General features: G+C 36.1%; 2 protein-coding genes across 11 annotated transcripts in view; one reads left to right on the top strand and one right to left on the bottom strand.

The window, feature by feature from the left end:
- The window catches only part of atxn2 (ataxin 2), a 43,558-nt gene extending 40,557 nt beyond the window's left edge, over positions 1-3,001 (bottom strand). For 4 of the 8 annotated variants that reach the window (XM_055199976.2, XM_055199977.2, XM_055199981.2 and 1 more), the window contains exon 1: positions 2,458-3,000. In XM_055199976.2, coding sequence (XP_055055951.2) covers positions 2,458-2,576 — 119 coding nt within the window. In that variant the 5' untranslated portion in view covers positions 2,577-3,000. Of the gene's footprint in view, positions 1-2,457 lie in introns of all 8 variants that reach the window. The other 4 variants (XM_055199979.2, XM_055199980.2, XM_055199978.2 and 1 more) reach the window with 3 other exon arrangements.
- A 429-nt stretch (positions 3,002-3,430) lies between these two features.
- cfap251 (cilia and flagella associated protein 251) lies at positions 3,431-18,713 on the top strand. 3 transcript variants are annotated; one of them, XM_073860745.1, is made up of 21 exons: positions 3,431-3,760; positions 4,373-4,679; positions 4,882-5,022; positions 6,634-6,743; positions 6,939-7,047; positions 7,341-7,421; positions 7,587-7,664; positions 7,770-7,814; positions 7,902-8,089; positions 8,204-8,392; positions 10,083-10,333; positions 10,556-10,707; positions 11,488-11,661; positions 11,822-12,006; positions 12,745-12,859; positions 13,025-13,188; positions 15,458-15,548; positions 16,552-16,695; positions 16,801-17,029; positions 17,352-17,426; positions 18,387-18,713. In XM_073860745.1, exons 2-21 carry the CDS (start codon positions 4,461-4,463, stop codon positions 18,503-18,505), a joined length of 2,859 nt encoding a protein of 952 aa, XP_073716846.1. In that variant the 5' UTR covers positions 3,431-3,760; positions 4,373-4,460; the 3' UTR covers positions 18,506-18,713. The 3 variants fall into 3 exon arrangements, with proteins under 3 accessions (XP_073716846.1, XP_073716847.1, XP_073716845.1); XM_073860744.1 differs by lacking the exon at positions 3,431-3,760 and adding an exon at positions 3,983-4,251; XM_073860746.1 differs by lacking the exons at positions 3,431-3,760; positions 8,204-8,392 and having other exon boundaries at positions 3,981-4,679.
- Positions 18,714-18,806: the final 93 nt, after the last annotated feature.

The following is an 18,806-nucleotide window of genomic DNA, read 5'->3' as shown; positions in this document are numbered from 1 at the left end:
TGAATAGCGCTTTCAGAGTCCTTTAGCGGATAACGTAAGCAACATACCAAACACATTAAAAACAGACTTTAATGGTAAATTTTGTTTTCTTAATGCAGATTTATTAATTAGAGAGGCTATTAAACAATACATATTGCATATTTACGCATAAAAACGTATGAGTGGAGTGTTTTGGCACTGTGAACCTGCTGGTTAATTAAATTAAATGCAATAAATACATTTACTAATATAACTAACTAGTATTAATTAGGGCTGTCAATTTTCGTTCGAAAATCGATTCCACAATCGATCGGACCAACCAAAAAACGTTTCGAAAACGAAAATAGGCAATCGATTTTAACCAAATATGTACACTATTAATTTTAAAAGAATTAAACAGTTAAAAATATAGGGTAACAAAACTCACAAACAAGCAGAAAAAGAAAATAAAGTATTACGAAAGTGCAGTAGGTGTGCGAAAGCTAGACAGAAAATACCCAGCAATTTTACGCACCTATAGTTTCACGCTTTCAATCGCTGCATCTAGTGTTTTGCAAAGAAAATGGAGGACAACGTCAATAAACCTGTGCAACACGAGACAGCGTCAAAATTGTGACCTTACAGGAGATGATGAGTTATGGCAAGGATGAGTTATGGCAAGACTCATTTCATTAATAAAAAAAATACACAGCATGTTCTCAACTTGAAGTAAGTCTATTTAAAGTTTCATTTTTGAACAGTTGTTTGAAATGGATCGAATCATTATTTAAAATACATTTTGAATTGCCTAAATCATAAAAGCAGCCGGTTGAACCTGCAGTAATGTTTTTCATTTATGGCAGCAGTCCACTCTTTTAGAGAATGTTGCACTACTGTTGATGTTTTTTATTCTGCACGAAACTTAATGACAATGAATAAGAAATATTGCTGGCTTGTACGCGTTACAGGCGCTCTCTTTACATTTGTCTGTTATTGGCGTTAAATGGAAACGTCTTTTTTAGACATGGAAAATCGATTTTACAATCGATTCAATGAACACTTATATATTAAAAATCGAAAATGATTTTTTTCACAAAAGTGACAGCCCTAGTATTAATACACCCGTTTATTAATGCGTTCAGGGATTAAAAATAATTTAAATTGAGATGGCATCTCCCATCAGATGTTCATATTAACAACAAGAAAATCTTGTTCTTTGTATATTTATAAATCAAACAGACACAAGATATACACAGCTTTAAAGTTGTTGGATGTAGCGTAAAACATTGTAATAAGGCACATAGCCTACCAGCAAATGACCATACTAATTTCCATACTTTCACACTTCCCATATTAGTGACAATATGCATAAGAAGATGAGTCCACCCATCCACACAATGGCACTTTTAAAGGAAAAAATGGGAAAAGATAAAAAATCGTGCCTATGTCCAATCCCTCACTTATTAGTAACATAAGGTGAAAAATACAAGTTTTGCCAGTTACTTAACTAAGGTTTACTACAGTGTGACTCCAAAATGTTTTATCTCATATGGCAACATACCGTAATACCGCTATACTGGCTGAAGAGTGAAAAATACCTTAATGAATTTTTGCTCATACAGCCCACCCCTAGCTGGAAATGTGACGCTCCTTACCATGTTTGAAAAATTTGGTTACAATGCAATGCTGACAGGAGTTAACCAGGGCTGTGAGCCCAAGCGGGAGGAATTATGATAATATCAGTTTTGTCAACATCACCAATCCCAGGAAGTAAACAAATGCCTACAATTTGTGTGTTTGTTGTAGTCCAAGAAAAGAGATTTACATTGGAGATGATAACTTGCGTCATCGTTTACTTTGGGGCTTGTACATTTTGCATATCGTTAACATGTACTAACACACACTTATACAACAAAAGAAATGTAAAAACATGAATCGGACAATAGGTGCTCTTTAACTAAGCTGTTCTCATATAATGGACTTCTAGAAAAAACGCTTAACGTGAGCTTCTTCACATTATCCGTGTAATAAAAGCTCGTTCTTTTGACAGCAGCAAGGGTTAATAAAAAATAAAATTTGATAGAAATTATTTTTTCCTGGTAGTTGTTTGTCAGCGTTTATCACGTTAAGCGTTTACAGATGTCCCGAAAATACGTGCATCTAACGTTACATGGGCGATACCCGGCAAAAACAAGCAATTCATTCTGAACTTGTTCACCATACCAGACAACCTGCCTGTCTTTTATTTTTAGCAACATAATGTCCATTGTCAGCCGTTTCTAACAACTGCAGTGGGCACAAACCGTTTTCTTTGAATCCCTGTCATGTGAATTTGGCCTATATCGGCCTAGTTACGCTCAATCCCACACACTGCAACTTCAGTTCACGACCTGCATTTTAAACTACGACACAAGTGCAAGCATGTCGCATTTACCGATCGTCATGTAGGTGCGATTTTTGTACATTTCAAAACCTCAATGTTCCAGGTTGTGCACCCACCTGCCTATGTTCTGGCGTCCAACACCACCCCCTGCTCCCCCGGTGCCGGAGGCCGCAGCGGCTCCGCTGTTGCTTCCGCCGGGTTTGCGATTTCCACCGGCCTGCGGCTTCATGGACATGGTGATCCCATAAACGACAACTTGAGCAGAGTTTTCTGGCTGTTTGAAAAAAACGTCACACACCGCGGACAAGTGCGGAATATGCTATTTGACGTGTTAGCTGACAGTTGATCTAGTGACAGCCAACGTGTAAAGCTACTCCTCCAGTTACTCGAGTCTCCACTAATGCTGCTACTTCAGCTAACGTAGCTTTGCTAATTTATTTTCTTTTCATAAGAAACAAATTAGGCGGTTTTAAAAACAAAGCGCAAGCGGTCCATGTGGTTTAGGTGTCTACAAAAATACTAATCCGGTAATTTCGTTTTTTTGTTATTTTAAGTGCGGTATTTAGAGTGATATACACAGTTCACGCTGGGCTTCAGCATTGACCGATAGACCTAAACAGTCTGAAAAGCCACAAAATCAGGCGGAAGGATATATATACACATCCCAGGAATGTTGGTACCCTTTTTGTCGCTGTTATTTTGAGGGTAAAATTGGCATCAGTCATACATGTAAATATATTTCAGATGTTATACGTTATTCCATTAATAGTGGCAATTAGATGAATTTGACTATTGAACGAGGCGATTCTTAAATAGAGCGCACTATTTACAGCAAGTGGACTAATAATTTGGTGCGTATGTGGTTTGACAATAGTAGGCAAGGTGACTGGTGTAACATTCCATATCACTAACCTCTTATAGGTCCTTGTGTTTAATAGTTTGCGTTTAATCTAGGTTTACTTTTACTTCATCTTTAGACAATCTAAATTGAATTAAAAGTTGTTTAAAAAAATTCATTGATGACCACACTGGCGAGAGTTGCAAGCTGATACAAATATAACTGTTATGCAGAAAAAAATGAAACCTTTGTATTTAGGCTATGTTTTCTTATCTTCTATAACTCTGTAAATGTCCTTGGTAATGGACTGGAGTAAATGGATTTTGCATATTTTTGAGATGCGCTGTGTCATTGAATGTGCCGCTATATGTAGCGGCTTGTGCGCGATGACGTCACTTAATTTTAATAACGCTGCTGCATTTTCTTTTTTGTAGATTATGCGTAGAAATTATTTTTATGTACTTATGATGGCTGTTGAAGAATAGAAACACAACAAAGAATAATTTTTAGTACTGTTTGGTACTGTTTTATTTGAACAAGGGCAATTAACTGTGGCACATTTTCAGCTGGAGCAAACTGAGGTATGAGTTTTTACGTTGTCATTTTACAACCTCTTTATGACAATTTCAGAAGCACAGTTACAATTGTGTTATTACAATTTTCGTTTTTGTTGTTTTGTTATTTTTTTCCATACTTCATATTTTACTTTAAAACCCATAAACATTTCTTATAGCCTTTTGTAGCCATACAGAAATTGAATTACATAAATAAATCTAGCATAATAATTCATCCACCCCACCATAGTGGCATTTCCCTCTAAATATGCTTGAAACACTGGGCTTGTTCGACTTCGTGCGGTGCCGCGGGAATAGATAGCCGGATGGCGTCGAGGTACCGCGAGAGCGATTCGCGACATCGTACACAAGAGTTTGCTTATTAATCGCTCTCGCGGAGCTTTGACGTCGTCCGGCTGTCGGTTCTTGCGGCGTCGCATGAAGTCGAACAAGCTTGATCTGTTGCACGCACACGTGGTCGTATCTTAGCAACCGGATGCGTGGGGTAACTAAAGTGGGTAGGTAACAAGTTCCGTTAACATAGACATTAATTTAACAAGACAGTCATATTTGCAAGACTGTCGAATATCATTGCGCACCTCTTGACTTATTTCTTCATTTCAACCTCCTTTGGCAAAGGTAATTAATTCGCAAAGAGACGAATATCATTAGCCTAGCAGTTGGTTGTCCAAGCAAGTGCTTCATTAGGAGTCGATTGCAACGAGAAATGTCTGAAGTGAATGAAGAAACAACAGAAGCAGATGAACAGGAAAGCACGATTGAAAATCAAATGAAGGATGAATTACTAGATGACAAAAAAGAACGAACACTGGATGCTGAAAAAGGAGAAACTATTCTTGGAGTGAAAACTGTGGATTCGCACGTTTACACGGCCACATCATTGCCTGTCATTCCCAAGGAGACCAGAACCAAATCTCACCCTTTGGTAAATGCAACCTTTGTCACACAGATTTATAAATTAAGAGCTAAAACTGTAAATGTGACATATTTTTAAATCAAAAGTTATAACAGTTAAGGTTATATGCACAATTCATGAACAAAAACAAAACAATAAATGTTGTGAAATGCATAATGTACCTATTATACCTAAGTTTTTCTTTTTGTACTTGTTTCTAACCTTTGGACAGGTGCTTCATTGGGCATATGGGATTAACCAAACTTTACCTGTCCTCAGTCTGCAGGACGAAGACAGGCTTGTCATCCTCTACGTTTGTGCTCATGTTGCTCTCATGTATGATCACACTTCCAATACTCAGCATCTGTTACAAGTAAGAGGATCATCTGATATAAACTAAGGATGTGCACAAAAGAAAAGTTTAACGTATAGCCTAAAACATATTGCTTTATCTTATAACTAGTTTTAGTTTTAAATGTGTGCATTTTACATGATGAATTATTGGTTCTACTACATTTATAAAACAATGACATTAAAGGGGACATTTCACAAGACTTTTTTAAGATGTCAAATAAATCTTTGGTGTCCCCAGAGTACGTATGTGAAGTTTTGGCTCAAAGTATCCCACAGATAATTCATTATGGCATGTTAAAATTGCCACTTTGTAGATATGAGCAAAGATGTGCTGTTTTTGGTGTGTGTCCTTTTAAATGCAAGTTAGAGAAAGTTAAAGGATTAGTCCATTTTCTTAAAAAAATCTAAATAGTTTACTCACCACCATGTCATCATCCAAAAAATGTTGATGTCTTTCTTTGTTCATTCGAGAAGAAATTATGTTTTTCGAGGAAAACATTCCAGGATTTTTCTCATTTTAATGGACTTTAATGGAACCCAACACTTAACAGTTTTTTTCAATGTTTAGTGTTTCAAGGACTCTAAACAATCCCAAACGAGGCATAAGGGTCTTATCTAGCAAAAAGATTGTCATTTTTGACAAGAAAAATAAAAAATTTTGCACTTTTAAATCACAACTTCACGTCTATCTCCAGTCCTGTGATGCACCCACGCAACCTCACGTAATTGCATAATGATGTCGAAAGGTCACGTGTTACATATATGAAACCATATAGGATCATGTTAAACAATAAACTGACACAAAGACATTAATTATTATCATTCGACATACAACAACGTCGGAATGGTCCTGTTTCTCCACACTTGTAAACACTGGGGCGTAGTTTCGCATTTGTCCTCCATGACCTCTTGATGTGATGATGTATTGCGTGAGGTCGCGCTGGCGCATCACAGGACCGGAGATAGACAAGAAGTTGTGGTTTAAAAGTGCATTTATTTTTCTTGTCAAAAATGACAATCGTTTCGCTTGATAAGACCCTTATGCCTCGTTTGGGATTGTTTAGAGTCCTTTGAAACTTCGTTGAAAAAAATGGGTTTCGTGTTGGGTTCCATTAAAGTGTATTAAAATGAGAAAAATTCTGGAATGTTTTCCTCAAAAAACATAATTTCTTCTCGACTGAACAAAGAAAGGCATCAACATTTTGGATGACATGGTGGTGAGTAAATTATCTGGATTTTTTTTAAGAAAATGGACTAATCCTTTAATCTCTGCACTAAATGGTAGTGTCGTGGTTGGATAGTGTTAAGGGGCGAGATTATCCCCTTCTGACCATCACAAGAGGAGCCAAATTTCAATGACCTATTTTTTCACATGCTTGCAGAGAATGATTTGCCAAGTTAGTAAGTTACTGGGTTAATCTTTTTCACATTTTCTAGGTTGATAAAAGCACTGGGGACCCAATTATAGCACTTAAACGTGGAAAAAAGTCAGATTTTCACGATATGTCCCCTTTAATGAAAATGCGATTTTTGTATGAAATTCAATTCTGATCTGTAATTTTTAAGTTATGTCTAATAAGTTCCTGCCACATTACCCTAATTTTGTTTAACTTTTTATTGGTGTCTGCAGGGCCACTGCAGTCCAATCACCTGTTTGTGTGCTAGTGAGGACAGACGTTGGCTTGTGACAGCTGACATGGGCCAAGAGAGCCTTGTTATCATATGGGACTCATACACAGGGTAGTAGAGTATTTGATTGTCTGTTATATGTTTGTTTTATTATTGCTAAAATAGATTTATTTATCTGCCCTAACTAACAATTGACAGTAAGGGCTTGACAATCTAGTCTAGACGTTTACAATAACATGTACTTGAATGCATTCTTAATTTAAAACCTGTTCCTGTCTGGTTAACAGCTCTTAATGTGTGTTGTAGAATTCCTGTGCGCACATTGTTTGATTGTCATCCCGAGGGTGGAGTTTCGGCATTGGCATTATCAAAAGATTCAAAATATCTGGTAACTGTTGGAGCTGGAACAGTTCAGGTTAGACACCACACAGCTTTAAGTCTGTAGTGATTATGCTCATGTCTTATTCTTCGTTTCATATTATTTATACCATTATTGTACATACACACAGTGTAGATATCATCACTGTGCATCAGCATCTAGCCACACTAGTTAAGAAGATGCCAGATGGCCTAGGGAGAGTTTGCTTATCTTTTAATAGAACCATACTTTTATGTTAGGTGTAATGATAACATAAATCACAGAAAGTTATTATCACTGGCCAGTGTGGCTACTTATTCACTGATCCTGTACTGTTTCATCTGCATCAGCGGGTGTGTATTTGGGATTGGACAGATGAAAGCGATAGTCCTCAATGTCAAGTTGACATCAGCCCAACACATGGTTGTCAGGTATGTTAAACTACGGAACATTGATGTAATAGCTGTAATATTTTATAAGCGACTGTCATTCAGAATTTCACATTTGATCATGCTTTTTAATAAAAAAATCTGTTTTTTAGTTAACTACTGTGAATACATTTAACTTTAAATCAATCATTTTGGTTTTTTTTTTAGAATCAAATCAGTTTCCATCCATCTGACAGCACACAATTGCTTAGCAACAGCACAAGTCACGTTCTCTTCTACAAATGGGTAGGAATTACTTATCTAAACTTTGTAAGAATGAAATTGAGTTTGCTATTGATTATTATTTTAGTTATGTTTGCTTTGTAAATAATGATACAATTTGTTGCTTAGGAAAGGGATTGTCTGGAATACTCGGCTCCGGAAATTTCTAACAAGGTTGGCTGAAGAACTTTAGTTTGATTTAAATTTTTGTGATAGTCTGCTCTGCTTTCACTGAACTCTTACAAATCTGTCCCCATTAAGACATTTAAAGTGGTGTTAGGCTCCCTGAGCCAGTCCATCTTTCACTGCGATGGCGTGCGGGTTTTAACAGCCACCTCAAAAGGGCATATCGTTTTTTGGGACAAGCAGAGTGATTCTTGTATAAAGAAAGCCACCAAAATCATTCCTCTCCAGAACAAAGGAATTACTGTACTGACTATGATTGACAGGTATGTGAATAAATATGTGTTTTGTTTTTCAAATAAAATAAGCATAATCTGTGTAGTTAAAGTGCATTTAAAAAGTTGCATTTTACATGTTGATATGCTTTTGTTGTTTTATAGTTTTATAGTAACTGGTGATGTGAATGGCCACATCAAATTCTATGATGAAAATCTCAAGATCATCAGCTTGTACAGTGAATTTAATTTGGATCCTATCAGATCCATCTCCTTTTCTAAAGAAATACCCTCCACTAGCAGCCTAACTTATCAGGAAGACTGCACAGTGAATGCCAAATCATTTGTAATAAGGTAAGAGACCATGCAAAGAATGCTGGTATAAGAAAAATCTTAAATTTATTACAATAAGGGGCGGTTTTCTGGAAAAGGTTTATCCTAGTCGCAGACTAAAATGCATGTTTCATCTGCCTTAATTTAAAAACAACTTGCATTGACATCTTAACATATATTATTGCTTTGTCTTAACATCCTCACAAGTATTTTTTTATTTTTTTTGGAGGGTATGTTTGTAAAAACGACTTAAATGTGCTAATAGGGCAGCTCAGTGGCTCAGTGGGTAGCACTGTTGCATTACACCAAGAAAGTCGCCGGTTCACGTGGGCTTACTGTGTGTAGTTTGAATGTTCTTCCTATGTCAGTTTGCCACAGGCCAAAAACATGCAAGTTAGGTGAATTGAAGATACCAAATTGTCCCTCCCCCAACCTGTGTATGGATTAACTAGTTGCCATGCATATAGCGATAGATGCTGGAATAGCGTCAAGAATAAAGAAAGAAAGAAAAAAGTCCTAATATAACTAAGGACCATTTCTGGATTAATCTAAACCCTGAAAATTGCCCTAAAACGTGTAGTACATTTTATGTGATGGTTAGAACTATTGTTTCAGCTGATATGTGGAGGATTATGTGTGGCAGAAAATCTGTTTCCAAGAAACTTTTCCTTTATTTAAAGGGACACTTTATTTGAAAATATGCTCATTGTCCATTTACTGTTTTGGAATCCATTCAGCCGATCTCCGGGTCTGGCGGTACCACTTTTAGCATAGCTTAGCATAATCCATTGAAAGTAATTAGACCATTAGCATTGCGCTAAAAAATAAACAAAGATTTTCGATATTTATCCTATTTAAAACTTGACTCTTCTGTAGTTACATCGTGTACTAAGACCGATGGAAAAGTAAAAGTTGCAATTTTCTAGGCAGATATGGCTAGGAACTATACTTTCATTCTGGCGTAATAATCAAGGACTTTGATGCTGTAACATGGCTGCAGCATGCGCAAAGATATTACGCAGTGCCTGAAAATAGTCCCCTGCTATTGAAAGTAACCAAGGGGACTATTTTCGGTCAGTGGGTAATATCACTATGCCTCCTGCAGCCATGTTATAGCAGCAAAGTCCCTGATTATTACGCCAGAATATAGCCATATCTGCCTAGAAAATCGCAACTTTCATTTTCCATTGTTCTTAGTACACAATGTAACTACAGAAAAGTTAAGTTTTAAATAGGAAAATATTCGAAACTCTTTGGTTATTTTTAGCGCGATGTTTATGGTCTAATTAGATTCAAGTTATTATGCTAAGTTATGCTAAAAGTGGCACCGCCAGACCCAGAGATAAGCTGAATGGATTCCAAAATGATAAAAATTAAATGTTTAACTCTAGGGGAGCTGGAAAATGAGCATATTTTCAAACAAAGTGGAATGTCCCTTTAATGCTTTGCCACCAAATCGACTTTCAAAAAAGTTCTCATGTTTTTATGATAAGAATTATGTGACATGCAAAAAATTTGAAATTCATTTCAAGTCCACACTTAAAGCCTTAAACTGCTAACAAGAGTGCAGTGCTTCTAGATAGGATGGAGCCATCTGTTTCAAAACAAACAGTTATTCCAACAGTGAGAGGCAGGGATTTAGAGACCCTCCACCATTACATTTCAAGTTGCAATACTACAGTAAATTACTGCATCTCTCTTTCATTTACAGAAATTTTGTGCTTTGTACAACCCATTCAACTGTAGTACATGTGAATGTACAGAAAAATACTCTACAAACTCTATTGAAGGAACATGCAGAACGTCTGGAAGCAGTCGCCTGCCACCCCAAACAACCACTAGTAGCTATGGGCAGCCACAGTGGCACTGTTAAGGTTTGGGATTATGAGCGTAAAGAGGCTGTCTGCAGCCAAGTCTTCCAGCCCCACAAGGAGATCCAGTGTATTACATATGATCCACAAGGTAAGCTACAAAAGATCACAAGATGACATTGAGAGGTGTTTTTTCCCAAACTTTTGATAAAAATATATCTGAAAAATTAACAAAAATTGTAGTAGTTTACCTTAAGCCCACTGACTAATTTTAAGATTTAAAACCCCTATTCGGTTGCTAAAAAAACAATATTTTGTATATTTGGTGTAATACAATGTGTTTGCGTGGTTTATCATAAATTTTTGTTTTTAGGTTTTTATTTGGGAGTGGGATTTGCCAGTGGGGCTTTGCAGATTCTTGATGCCTGTACCCTTCAAAGTGATGGTGAACAGTATTTGCAGTACAGTCAGGATGGAATAACCCATCTCACCTTCTCCCAGGACTCACTGTATCTGGCAGCTGCGGTTAGGAGCTTTATATGTGTTTGAATTCATTAAAAATAAGTGTTCTAACAGTTTATTAAGTCACAAATCTCAATCTTTATGACTACAGTACTATAAAACTGTACTCCACAGTTACTCTTTAAAGGTACAGTGTGTAATTTTTCGAAGGATCTCTTGACAGAAATGCAAAATAATATACAAAACTAGATCATCAGGGGTGTATAAAGACCTTTCATAATTAACAATTATGTGTTTATTACATTATAATGAGATGTTTTTATCTACATACACTGAGGGTCCCCTTACATGGAAGTCGCCATTTTGGGCTGCCATGTTTCTACAGAAGCACTTAACGGACAAACGTTTTTTACTAAGTTGTCTCCGACGATGACCTGTTTGTCTGATGGTGGCTACAGTATCTTCTCTATGTGTTTCAAAAGCTAGGGGTGAGCAGTGGACTGAGCCTTTGGTTGCAATTCACAACCTCACCACTAGATGCTGCTAAACTTTACACACTGCACCTTTAAACTTCCCTAATAAAAACGCTTTTATAGAAATGTGTTTACTAGAAATAAAAAAAACTAATTTAGACTTCAAATTCCGTAAAAGTTGTGTTTATCTATGAAGATTATCTTGTTGTAAAATTGTAAGTGTCATAAACTAATGTTAAACGCAGAGCTTATTTTTGCGATAATCCAAAGTCTATGGGAAAAATTAATGGGATTTCTGGAGAGAGAACCCACTGTCCCGCTAACGTCCAGGTTGACCATCCAACTACAGCTCAATTTTGGATTATTTTAGGACACTGGAAAGGCTGTGACATTGCTTCGCCGTTATAAGCAGGGAACCAAAGAGATTTGGAAGTACCAGGGAAGACACCACTCTCATTACAAACCTATTCAGGACCTGTTGTTTGGAGTGGATTTAGATAGCAATCAACCTCGTCTCTTCTCCCTTGGAATGGATTGCATGCTGGTCAGTTCCTCTGTTCTTAATATGAGAAATTATGTGCTTGCTTTTTATGAAATGTGGAAGGTTTGATGGTTGAAAATGTCTCGGATCTAGATGACATGTATGTTTTCTAAGTTGTTAGTTTAAAACCTACTTAAAACAATCTAAACTGTGTTTTAAATAGGTAGAGTATGATCTTCTGAACAGTGGGGAAAATGACTTGGTCATTTTGAGTTCTGATCGGATCGAGCAGAGTGCTGTGCCCACCTGCATGGCGTGGTATCCTCAGCTGACACCTGAGCAATTCCTCCTTACAGCTTCCAATTTGTATAAGATGAAGCTCTTTAATTCTACCTCGAAAATGTGCAGGTTTGCAAAAAGTGTATATAAAATAATACACAAGTGTATATACAATATTTTTAATATACATTACATGATACAACAAAAGCAAACATGAATCCGGAATTATGTTTTCACAATACCCAAGCAAAAACATTTTTCCTATAGGCAAGAAAAATGGTTATGGAATATATTTTTACCAAAGGATTTGCAAGTCTCCCAAAACTTCAAACAATGAAATTGTCCTTAATCAAATAGAAAGAAAACTCTTGTTTCATTAGTTTTAATTTTAGTAATGAATGACATATATTGATATATAAATAAAAATATTTCTTTTATACATGTATAAAATACACCAAATAAAAACCAATAATAAAAGTGAGATTAACTCTTAAATTTAATTTAAACATTATCATAATTAATTATAAATGCTATGTATTCAGTTATTCGTGTCAGTGAAACAAATCTAAATGTAAAGCAGTTCTGTCTCTACAAAAAGAAGGCAAGGTTTTTGCCAAAAAAGCTTGCATGCACTTAGAGGGTTTGAAACCCTATAGTGAAAATAATGCATTCTAATTAATCACTAATAACCGTTTTATTGGCATTAAAGTGAATTTACTGAACTTATAAATAAGAGCTTGATAAAAAAAATGCTCATTTACATAAAAAACCATGTCAGATGCACTTGGAGGGTTTGGCATCTGAACACCTCAATTGTAATCTCAGGGGATCCCATTTCTAGTCTTTAAAAATATTTTGTCTGTGCAGAAAAACACTCCTTGGTCCTTCCTATGGTTCTCCAGTAAAAAAGATGGCCATGCTACCTGCATCTAAGGATGGGGACCCTAATTCTCGTTACATGGCATATCTTACACAAGACAAGGTATAATGCATTTTAAGCCAACTACCAAACCATACATTTAGTAATACAAATTCTTCTTTATTTCTTACATCTTTAATTATGTTTGTAACGGTCACTTTGCAATTACGCTACGTTATTGGCAATTAAAGCTCCCCGTTTCAGTATTATTGTCTTTCATTGATGCAGATTGGGATTCAGATTCTGCCTCTGGATGGAAACCCCTACAAGTCATTTGCAAGTATCTGTCACTCAACAGGTGTCTCTGCTATGGCCTGCTCTTATGATGGAAGATATGCTTTCACTGCAGGAGGACCAGACTGCACAGTTTTTTCGTGGGAGCTGAATTTATCGTAAGTTGGGAAAACATGCGTCCCTATTAACTTTTTAAAACCATTTATACAAAAAAATTCTTTAAAGGGGACATATCATGAAAATCTAACCTTTTCCATGTTTAAGTGCTATAATTGGGTCCCCAGTGCTTCCATCAACCTAGAAAATGCGAAAAAGATTGACCCATAACTTAGTTTTGGTAAACCATTCTCTGCAAGCATGTGAAAAAATAAGTAATTGAAATTTAGCTCCCTTTGTGATGACAGAAGGGGAAAATACCACCCCTTAATTTGCACTATCCAACCATGGGACCGCCATTTAGAGCAGAGATCATCTCATTTGCATTTAAAAGGACACACACAAAATGGCACATTTTTGCTCCCACCTACACAGTGGCTAGTTTAACATGCTATAATAAATTATCTATATCGCCGCTGCCCGATGAAACTCACGTATGTCCAAAACGGTTACTTTTCAGAAAGTGAAAAAAAACACAGTATTTCAAAAGCAGTTAAAGGTGCAGTGTGTAAATTTTAGCGGCATCTAGTGGTGAAGTTGTGAATTGCAACCAACGGCTCAGTCCAGTGCTCACCTCTTGCTTTTGAAACACATAGAGAAGCTACAGTAGCCGCCACCGGACAAACATGTCATAGTTGGAGACAACTTAGTAAAAAAGTTTGTCCGTTAAGGGCTTCTGTAGAAACATGGCGGCTTCCATGTAAGGGGACCCTCTGTGTATGTTGATAAAACGTCTCATTCTAAGGCAATAAACACATAACGATCATTATGAAAAGTCTTTACACACCTCTAATAATTTAGTTTTATATATTATTTTGCATTTCTGTCAAGAGATCCTTCTAAATGTTACACACTGCACCTTTAAATGTAGCGTTGTCATACTTGGTACGGCATCTTTACATGTAACCATATTCTTGCCAGTGTAATGATATAATCCACATTTGACCAAAATTGAGTTTAAAGGCGGAGTCCATGATGTTTGAAAGCCAATGTTGATATTTGAAATCACCTAAACAAACACGCCCCTACCCCAATAGAATCTGGACCTTCTGTTGATAGACCCGCCCCACACATACGCAACCCGGCATTTGATTTGATTTGATTGGCTATAAGTGTGTTTTGGTAGTCGGCCCGTCTCCTTTTCCAAAGCGTTTTTCAAACATCGTGGACTCCGCCTTTAAATGGACATACGTGCATATTTTACAGTAACGGTGGTCGATACGCGTTCTTCCGATCATTAATTAGAATGGCCAAGTCGTGTTTCATATTGACAGATGAATACGCTCAGTTTATTAAATAGCCTACGTCTTAGTTAATTAAATACGCTTAGTTTATTTAATATTAATTATAAATGTATTAAATGTCTCTTGCAAACTATGAAGGGACAATGAATCAATACACTGACATGGTAATGCTAGACAGTTTGCACAGTCCTACCGTAATTTTGTCACTCCTAGACGTACGTCTGGCGTCAGGGGGGAAATGTTTACCTCGATGAAGGAAAGTCATTGTCTCACCAGGCTATGTTTATTCGGCTATCTAGTGCTGAGCTTCAATGAAACTTCACAAGACCGGCGAGATGCTTCCACAGGGCGGGAGATACGCGGCGTGATTTACAGCTTTGACACCAAATGGATATACGTGAAAATCAGATGAAATGATTTCACAACTTTTCATTCGCCATTTAGGTATGTGAACCATACTGTATACGGAAATGAACCTGGACATTCAATCCGTCGAAAAATCTCAAAATCGGCAAAATGGACATACGTGGTTTTCATCGGACAGCGACGATATAATATTTTGAGTTAGATGTCACATACATACTGTTGGGACACCAAAGATTTATTTGACATTTGACACAAGGTTTTGTGAAATGTTCCCTTTAAAGGCATCTGCCCTATAGACCATTTTGCAAGATGTTAACACTGGACCAGAAGCACTTCCTGTTTAAGTTTTTTAATACTGAACCAAATATTAATATTAATTAATATTAGAACAAAATACAACCAACAGAAATATTAGAACTGAATAAAAATGTAAAATAAATGTAAACTAAAAAACTTAAAAACAACAGGAAGTGCTTCTGGACCATTTTGCAAAATAGTCATTATTTTGTTTATTTTTTTGCTAGCTCTTTCCACCCTAAATTTTATACAAAACTACTCTCCTTGTGTATAATGTATACACATTATATACATCAGTGTATTATGTACCATTGTAAATCCATAATTTTTTGCTTTGCACTAATTTTCAAAATGACCTATCTAGATCACTGGAGGCATCAGCTGCTCTAGGGGGTAAAGACATGGTTCCCTTTTACAATCTTCTGGAGGGAGGGAGAGATGGACAGCTTTTCAAGGTTTGAGCTTTCCTTGTTTTAATGTTATTTAATTTTTTGATGAATACACTGAACTGTATGTGAGTCAAACAGTAATTAATTGAAACTTAAATTAAACTATAACAATATTTTTAAAGATGTGCCTTTCTGTGGAGGAGACAATAAACAAAATATGTGTTTGGTGCATCATGGGTATCAATATGCATTGCGTGTCATGTCAAAATATGTGTCTGCTGCATACGCGTCGAAACGGTTCATGATAAAGGAGGCGGTCAGGTCTCATAGGACACTTACTTAAAGAGTAACTAAACCCTAAACCAACTTTTTTTAGTTAATGATCTGTAAGAATGGTGCTTTATTAGTGCTGTTCATTGATTTTAGTAAGTTTTGACATTTGGATATAAATTGTTTCAATACTACAATATATGGTGTAAAAACGTCTGAGTGCTGCCCTCTTCAGGTTGAACGATGGCTACTGCAGTTGAATTTTCCTATTGGATGTTGGGTCCATAAAATAACTCGTGACATAAGCAGGTTCGGGCTCACCACACCCTTGTTACGATCTCACCACACGCTTGGTACGAGCTTAGTTCGTCCCCTCTATCTCCGAAGGGATCTGCCCACTTTTCTTGCATTTTTCAAATATTGCCAGTGGGTGGAGTCAGGCTCTGAACAGGGGTTTAGTTACGCTTTAACAATAAACTATAACTACACATGGGATTTACGGTGTATCTAGCAAACTCGAGCGTCTCTTTTATCATAAACCCTTGTGAGGCGTCTGTAGCGGGCATGTATTTTGACATGACACGCAATGCACATGACGCACAGAACACATATTTTGACACGACGATCCACACACATGGCGATGTTTTCACGAGTTTCGCATTCGTACCTCCTCTGAAAGGAGGTCACAAGCCACCAATGTTGTCTTTATCATTAAAGCTTTTTACCACTTTAATTAAAACTGTTTAAATGTTACCAGTCCTTCCATCATCATGGCAAATCTTATGTTTTTTTTAATTAGGAAATGGAGGAATATTTTTACTACTGTCAGTTACGGAACCAGGACCTCAACACTATGGAAACACGGCTCGTGTCCACACGCGTCCCCCTATCTGACATACCCGTGCTAATGAGAGTGCTTAGCTTTTATCCCACAGAGCAGGAGGTACAACATCATTTTACCATTACAAATTTATTCTAGCATCTGTCATTGATAGATTGACTAACACTTATGATTTACAAAAATATTTTTGTCAACATTTTCCTGAAGCTGGAGGACATGCAGAACGAAGTGAAGTTCAGCCGCTATGCCGAGACCAGAAATTATGTGACGGACATTGACCTGGAGGACTTCATTAAGCTCTATGTCAACCACCGGCCTGCCTCTGGCATTTCAATACAGGAGCTGTGCAATGCCTTCCAGGTGCTTGGAAGGCCAGATGAGGGGGGCAGATATACCATTGCCAGAGATGAACTGCTGGAGTTACTACAGGCTAGAGGTAAAAACCTTTTTCAACTTCACTGATGCGATAAATTGCATGTAAAACACATGGACAAGAATTATGAAAATTAAATAAAACCATTTAAAGAAGCTCACAAATGGCAATTTATCATGTGGCACTCAATGCATTATGCACAAAGATCTTAAGGGCAAACATACTTTATAATTCTTCTGTATTGTCCCACTTGAGCATTTATAACACAAAGCTAATCCTGGATGTTTTTATGAAACTATCTTGACAGTGCTATATTTAAATATTTTTGTGCACTTTTTTCCACAAATTATTTATTGTATGAATAAAAGTACATGTCACATTTCAGGTGAACATATGACAGAAGATGAGTTGGCTGAATGCTTTACTACTCTTCTAGGTTTTAGCTCAGAAGGTTGCACAGGTATGTGAAAGTCCTTTTACCTACCTTTTTTTATTTCTCAAGTACTTTTGTAAATATTTTGGAAATTCGGTATCATGTTCTTTAAGTAGTTTTAGGTGATACCATCTTGATTATGGAGAACTACAAGAGTCATGCAAAATGTAATAAAGAACTTTATTATTATTTGGTAACTACCTGTACAATAAAAATAGCAATTAGTGGATTTGTTTAAAAATTCATTAATTAATCTATAAATAAATAAATAGACAAAGTTACAAAAAAATCATTATGTAAGGCAATAAAAAGTGAGATTATAAAATTATGTAGAAATGAAATATTGATCCATTAACAAAGAGTTCAAATGAATATAACAATTTACAAAAAGAACATAAAACACTCAATAAGTTCATCATTCAAAACTGCATTTACAAATTCCCAATTAAATAATGGAATTTTAAAATGTATTTTAAAAGCGATTTATAAAGAGAAATAAACAACTGGATCCATACATTGAACCACAAATACAGGTCTAAACTAGGCATTCAAAAGGGCATTTTGAAATTATATTATTTAATTAAGAATTTGTAAATGCAATTTATGATGTGTTTTTTGTTGTTTTTGTAAATTGTTATATTAATTTGAACTATTTATTAATGGATAAATATTTCATTTCTACATTATTTTATAATCTCACTTTTTATTGCCTAAATAAAATGTTACATAATTTTTTTGTAACTTTGTATGTATTTATAGATTAATTAATTAATTCTTAAACAAATCTATTAATTGCTATTTTTATTGTCCAGGTAGTTATTAAATATTGAAGTTCTTTACTAGATTTTGCATGACTCTTGTAGTCCTCCATGGTACATGATTACAGATGCAGTGCTTTCCCTGTGAACTGCATGATTTAGCTAAAATACACAGTGAGTTGCAAATTGTAGCAGTGTGTTAACATGAAGGCACTTGTTTTTGTAATAGATGCATCAGAATCGGTGTTGGAGAATGTGCTACCCTCTGAAATCAACATGGAGACATTTGCTACAGATATCCTGGGCTTTTCTACTGCGACCCAAGAGCTTCCTCAAGATGATACATAATAATAGTTTCAACTAAAGTTTTAAAGTGCATTGAACTGTATTGTTTAAAGCTTGTGTAGTGAAACAATGTTTTGTGTGATTACTGGCTGTTGTTTCAGCATAAATTCACGTTTGCACTTTTGTTTAGTTTTTAGAAACTCACTCTGTTACGAGGAAAGCAAGTCATATGCGTTGATAATAAACGTTGTTATTTGACAACATGCTTTCATTTAGTTGTTTTGGATACATTTGTAAACTGTTTAAGGATGTCGTAGTTTTGTTTTAATTGTAATAATCACACTCAGCGATCTGTTAAAATATC

Source organism: Misgurnus anguillicaudatus, chromosome 22, assembly GCF_027580225.2.
Source record: "Misgurnus anguillicaudatus chromosome 22, ASM2758022v2, whole genome shotgun sequence".
Classification (NCBI taxonomy): domain Eukaryota; kingdom Metazoa; phylum Chordata; class Actinopteri; order Cypriniformes; family Cobitidae; genus Misgurnus; species Misgurnus anguillicaudatus.
This window is presented reverse-complemented; position numbering and strand designations above follow the sequence as displayed.

What these genes read in the sequence shown, in the direction of transcription:
- cfap251 (XM_073860745.1), top strand. Translation starts at nt 4,461, where the DNA reads ATGTCTGAAGTGAATGAAGAAACAACAGAAGCAGATGAACAGGAAAGC. An exon ending in GAACCAAATCTCACCCTTTG is followed by an intron (nt 4,680 to 4,881) that starts GTAAATGCAACC and finishes ACCTTTGGACAG; the next exon opens with GTGCTTCATTGGGCATATGG. An exon ending in TTGGAATGGATTGCATGCTG is followed by an intron (nt 11,662 to 11,821) that starts GTCAGTTCCTCT and finishes TGTTTTAAATAG; the next exon opens with GTAGAGTATGATCTTCTGAA.